Here is a 6,149-nt window from a genome sequence, read left to right on the forward strand (position 1 = left end):
AGACGTAACAGCCGAGGTGTACGAAAGGACAATCATTTCTCCCAAAATGACCCAACAAGATCGTGAGGAATGTCATGTTCCGAAGCCACACCAGGCAAAGTGACATGCAGGAACGCGACGCCAGAATAAAAAAGATAAAGTTTCCATTGTTTTTATTTTCCTTGTGCGCTGTTCCACTGCATACATGCAACCAAGTACTTTCGCGTATTAAAAGAAAACGGTATATACACATAGTCGATACATACTGAAAACAGTGATGTCATATAGAGATACTGCGTTTGGTGAACTGTGACAAAGAACTTACATCCATTTGGTAAATTTATTCATCCAAAAACTTTCTTATCACCACTTTGTTGCACATGTAGAGAACCCCACACCCTTAAGCCACAAAGGAGGAAAAAAAAAATCAGGAAAAAAAAAAAGCATTCGAACAAAATAGGTCATGGGTTCCTCTTTTTATTATTTACAAGTCTTGTAAAACATCGCTCCTGTATGAAATATACATTCAGATACTCTGAACAGCAAATTACCTTAACGATAGAACTCCGTAGCCTTTGTAAACTGATATAGAATTTTAAATATTTTCCTTTTTTTTCCCTTTTCTTTTTAAATTGCTTTTTTTTTTTTTTTTTTCACGCTTTGGTTCCTGCAGGGAAATATATATATTTATAGATACTTAAAATAACTCCGAACAACTCTCCGTTCTTTGCATACGTCGACTGGGCGACAAAGTAGAGCTCGTGACATTTAAAGTAGACGACAACAAAATGACCGTATTTACACTGTTTGGCTTCTGATTAAACTCCTCACTGGTCACCTTCACAAGAGCATGCGACTGGGTTATTTTAATGATCCAATGTTAGTGCATTGCACAACTCCAAGTTTCAATTAAGTGTTGTGTGGTATTTGCTAAACTGTCGTTCTCCACAGGTATTTCCTGAAGAAAGTTTGCGAGCCAGAAGCCAGAAGGTTAGTTTCCTCTCCGTATTTTTTTTCTTTTAAAACGTTGAAATTCACACTTTTTTTTTCCTGACGCTTTATTTTTAGCATTTAAATATGATTTGTCTCCAAAAAGATGGCAACGCGCAGGCAGTTGTCATAAATAAAATGAGATCTAGTTACGATTTGCGAAATCTTTGCTTTTTTTTTTTCTTTTTCTTTTCAGTGATTGTTTCTTTACGATGTATGGCAAATTTATACCTGATTTTTCTTTTTAAAGTAAATACTTAAGTCTTTCATTTATTTCTCTTCCCACCCCCTTCCCCGCTTCCTCCCACCCCAAAGGAAACACTATTGTACCCATCGCTACATCCATGTTACAGCTGCTCATGGTTGGCCTCGTGAAGGTGTAGGCATGTCACCCCCTCCCCTTTAGTTCTCTCCCCCCTCCCTTAATTCCCCTTTCAAACCCGTGGGCAATGGCGCACTGCCTCTACCACAGACATTTCTCCTCCGGGAAGGACGAGAGATCATTTCCCAAAGTTCGCGTCCTGGCTGCGGCCGCTCGGGGTGCCGGTGTCCACGCCACGCTCCGCGGGGGCAGCGGGACACGGGGACACCCCCGTCCCCGCCCGGAGCTGCCGAACGCGGTGCCCGGGAAGGTGAGAGGCGTGGGCTGGGCGCTCGGAGGTGACGCGCGGGGTGGAAATGGATGGACGCCACGTGTGGCAAAATCAAACCGATTCCAGTTGGTACGTAAATATATAGACAAAACAATAAACCGTCATGGAAGGTCCAGAGCAGATTTACATGTATGGAAAACCTCGGGTTCTTCGAGTCCCGTCTGATACACACCTCCTTCCTCCATGTAACCTCGTGGCTTGACCTTGTCAAGGGCGAAATCTGAATTTAATCTCGTCTTGAAAAACGCTACGAGTTTTAAAGTAGTGGATTAGCTGAGTAATATTGTAATCGGTCCCTGTTAATTTTTTTTTCTTTCATTCTTCTGTTTTGAAACCATATTTTTACTTGGCGGTCGGTCAGATTGAGCATTCGGGAGAGCTGGAGGCGTTTCTCTTTGTTTATGTAGACACTGAAGAAGAATTCCCTTTCTAGCTCTCTAATCTGATATTTGGTGTAGGGGCATCTCTTTTTACGGGTCCGTTGTCCACCTGTGGAGCGAGAAAAGGCAGAAGGGTTTGTCACGGCGGGGCCAGCGGCGGGGGCCTGGGGGGGGGCACCGGGGCAAAACACCTCGACCCGTTACGACGCGCTTTCTGCCCGCTCCGTGGCCGCCCTCGGCAGCCGCAGGGCTGAGCTCACGGAGGACCGCGGGGAACCGGGACCCACCGGGACGCGCCCGGCCCCGGGAGGGGCGGAACCCCGCCGGGAAGCGAGGCCGAGGCCTCGCTCCGCGGGAGGAAGGGGCGAGCGGCCGGGAGGAAGCCCCCGGAGGCGGCTCGGCCGGAGCCAGGCTCTCGAAGCGCGGGCAGCAGCCGCCCCCCGCCGCCCCCGCAGCAACCGGGCACCCCGCGGCGCTCCGTTCCCCGCTCCGGAGGCCGCGAGAGACCGCACGGCCCCGGCGCAGCGCAGCCCCGCGCCCACGGCCGCCGCACGCTCCGCCGGCCGCTTTCTAGCACGCTCAGCCGCGATCTCGGGGTGTTCTCGCGCTTAGCCGCCGCGGTTTTAAAGTTCATTAAGCGGAACAGAAAAGGGCTCTCGGCTCAGAAGCCCTTCGCATTCAATCTAGCCGCTACCCCTTTAAAAACTTCCTTTTCTGGTACAGTTCATTGTCGAGGTATTTTTCCCCGAGCTGTATACTGGCGTTGCCTTTTAAAAAGCCCACATAAAAAAATCAGCCTTTGACAGATTGAATAACAATTGTAAGTAACAAACTGTTGGACAGAAGGCAACGCGTAATTGCCACAGCGCCCGGGTAAAATGGCTTCCTTTAGACAAAAAGGCCAGCTTTAGGTTAATTTGTTTCTTCTAATATATTGCTACAGTTCAGGCGGCTACTTTATCTGCTCAACGCGGCTCGAGCGCAATCGTTAAAGCGGCGATGGCTTTGAATGCGGCTCCTAACTAGGCTCCCGGTGCAACACATGGCTTTTATAAAATCACGGGATTACATCGGTATCAAAGGAGCCGGGATCGCCCTTCTCTGCCGAATTTACAGGCGCCCGACGCACGTTATTATATTTTCGAGAGCCGACCGCAGAGCCCCCTTTTATTACGATTCCCCCTCAAAAAAAAAAAAAAAAGAGGAAGGAGAAAGAAAATTTTTTAAAGGCATCCGTTGCCCGGTGGGTATTTCACGGCCAATTTCAGCACTAAACACGTGATCTCGCCTTTTATAACAAAGTTTTGTTGGGGGAAATCTAAAGGCCCTTCATAAACCTTATATGCTTATAAAACAGCATATAAAAATTTAACAGCGGCGGTGCGCTACATTTCCAAGTCCCTCTCCGAAAGCGCTCGGGCGCTGCCTTTATACGTACTGGAGCTGCCGGATTTCTCCTCATTGTTGCCGGAAGATGACTCGGGGCTGCTGCCGCTCTCCGGCCGCCTCCGCCTCTCCTTCCCCGCCGCCGCCGCCCCGCCGCAGCCGCCCTCCGAACTTGAAGTTGCCGCCGTCGCCCCGGCGGCCGCGGGCGCCTTCTCGCCGCTCTTGTCCGGCGGATAGTCCGCGGAGGACGGGTTCTCCGCCGTGCCGTACGCCGTCTCGAAAAACTGGTCGAAAGCCTGCGGCAGGACCCCGTTCCTGCCCACCGTGCTATAGAAATTGGAGGAGACGTTGGCGCTGGGGTGGTGGTAGACGTTCGCGGTGCTTTTGCCGAACACCTCGCCCATGCTGGCGGTGGTGGTGGAAGGCAAGCAGTCTCTGTGCATGATCTCCTCTGCGGAGTAGCAGTGGGGCAGGTTGTTCCGGGGGTGCCATTTACTGGAGGGATCAATGGCATATTCCCTGAAGGTCACTTCTCTCACGGGTTGGACCTGGGGCAGGTTGGAGGAGTAGGAGTATGTCATAGGGCGAGAAGACGGGGTCTGGGGCAGAAAAGAAGGGAGGCTGGAGAAATCAGGACCCGAGACGTAGTACGTACAACTTGGCAAATACATGTTAGAGGAACAAGGAACACGCTCATCAAAATCCATCATTAGGGCTACCTCGGCTTCTCCGCATTAGCTGAGCTTAACATGATTCTCTAGCGCAGCTGCCCCTTTGAAGCAGATCCGTGAAGTAAGAAATTGGGAGACGTAAGCTGACGTGGAGAGCCTCCGGCCTCGGCGGGGAGGTGCGGCCACGTGACGCGCCGTGCAAATTGACAAGCGGCGGCTGCGGGCCCGCGCCTCTTTGTAGCCATCTCGGGGGAAGCAACAGATCGGCGCGGCGCGGCCCCGCACCGCACGGCCCCGCACCCGCACCCGCGCCCGCACCGCGCGGCCCCGCGCCGCCCGCCCCCGCCGCCCGCCCAGCCCAGCCCAGCCCAGCGCAGCACCGCGCAGCACCGCGCAGGTTGGCCCCGGTACAGTGCAGGACACAAAGGCACCGCGCGGCACTGCCCCACACTTAGCGCCCGGCCCCTCGCACCCCCTGGCTCTGCAGCACTTAGCAATGCCCCCAGGGCTAGGTGAGAGCTCTCTGTTTGTTTGTTCGCTTGCTGGGGTGTGTGGCGGCTCGCTGGCAGGCTCCAAAAGGAAGGGAGCAAGAGAAATTAAGCAACGATTCCTTCTAGAAAGCTGCTTCCTAGCAGGAAGCGCTCCTTGGGAAAGCGGTCAGTTTAGGGTTGACGTCTTCCCCCACCTTTTTTTTTCCCCTTTTTTTTTTTACATTTGCCTTGATCGAGTCTTGAGGTTCACCCCCTCCCCCCCCCCAAAAAAAAAAAAAAAAACAACTTATATATATATTTAAAGCCCCCTCGCTCTGCAGGGTTTTGCTGGAAACCTTCCTAGCAAGAATGTGCCAGGGTCAAGTCTGCACTGATTTTCATGGTGAATAGATTACATGCTTGCATTCATGTTCACTTCCGAAGCGCTTAGTGTCTTCCTTCCCTCCCTTACATATTAACCTCAAATACCCCGTGCGGCTCCAGCCAAGCCTCGCCAGAGGTACTTAGCAATATTGGATTCCCTGAACGCAGGTTCGCTTTCCTCACCACCACCCCCCAGCCCGAACCATCGCCTGCCTATTTGCCACGCCAGAAAGCCCTTTAAATTGCAGTGCGCTGGGCTAAAAAGTGTTTGCTGATCTCTTCGCCTCCGCACCGCTACTAAATGCTCGGAAAACCGGTGGATGTAGGGCTGCCCCGCTTCGACAAATACTCCGGGTTTAATTGCCAGAAACCCAGTTAAAATTATTTGACATACTGTTAACCCCTAGGAACAAACTCGCCGTACCGAGATCCTTTCCTTTCTGCCTCGTACCGTCGCCGAAGGCTGAGACCCGGGGAGACCTATTTTAAAAACGTGGTTAAACTTTTACTATTGTTGCATGAAAGGGATGATATAGAAAGCGGATTGTACAGGGCAGAGACTAGAAAGAACTTCTCTGCCAATAAAAATGCACACCCCACCGAACGAGCGCAGCCAAAGAAAACAGAGAAATACGCCAAAGAATACAGCACCTTTTGAGGCATGGACATCCCTCGGCTGTTGGAAAAAAATTGTTTTTTTGCTTTCCTGATGCTCGATTTCAGAAAAGAAATATTTGGGTTCCGGCTGGATTTAATCATAACAGAAAAACAGAACGGCCAAAGGCTGTCGTGGAGTCGGTGCTCTGATGAAATCAGACGGAGCTCGAGGTCTGTGCCCCCGTGGACAGGGGAGGCTGATGGAAGGGCAACCGAAATGCTGGAGAAATAATATTTGGATTTCCCCCCCTTTTCCTCTGCAGCGCTGGGGAAGTATTTATATATCCGGAGAAAGTTCTATAGTAAATTCTGGAGATCTTCGGTATTTAAATATCAACATCGATTTGTTTATTTATTGCTCAGCTTATCGTAACCGACTCGATAACAAATCTAATCATGTTGCGCGCGGAAAAAAATATTCTCATTATGTATTTTCCCTACGTTGTAGTTAACTGTTACATTTGAATTCGAGCTGTAAATTCAATATTATCAAGTAATTACTTTGTAGCGGAGTAAACTAATTTATTAGCATTAATGTTTATATGCCTTTTTCTTATTTTACAAGGGTTACCGTTCACA

The 6,149-nt window shown here is 50.4% G+C and overlaps 1 protein-coding gene across 1 annotated transcript; it reads right to left on the reverse strand.

The window, feature by feature from the left end:
- HOXA11 (homeobox A11) lies at window positions 136–4,314 on the reverse strand. Its single transcript, XM_021388588.1, has 2 exons — window positions 3,441–4,314; window positions 136–2,111 (listed from the first exon to the last, which is right to left on the reverse strand). The coding sequence occupies exons 1-2, from the start codon at window positions 4,096–4,098 to the stop codon at window positions 1,879–1,881; spliced, it is 891 nt and encodes a 296-aa protein (XP_021244263.1). The 5' UTR covers window positions 4,099–4,314; the 3' UTR covers window positions 136–1,878.

The sequence above is a fragment of the Numida meleagris genome, chromosome 2 (genome assembly GCF_002078875.1).
Source record: "Numida meleagris isolate 19003 breed g44 Domestic line chromosome 2, NumMel1.0, whole genome shotgun sequence".
NCBI classification, from domain to species: Eukaryota; Metazoa; Chordata; class Aves; order Galliformes; family Numididae; genus Numida; species Numida meleagris.

What these genes read in the sequence shown, in the direction of transcription:
- HOXA11 (XM_021388588.1), bottom strand. Translation starts at nt 4,098, where the DNA reads ATGATGGATTTTGATGAGCGTGTTCCTTGTTCCTCTAACATGTATTTG. An exon ending in GGAGAAATCCGGCAGCTCCA is followed by an intron (nt 2,112 to 3,440) that starts GTACGTATAAAG and finishes CTCGCTCCACAG; the next exon opens with GTGGACAACGGACCCGTAAA.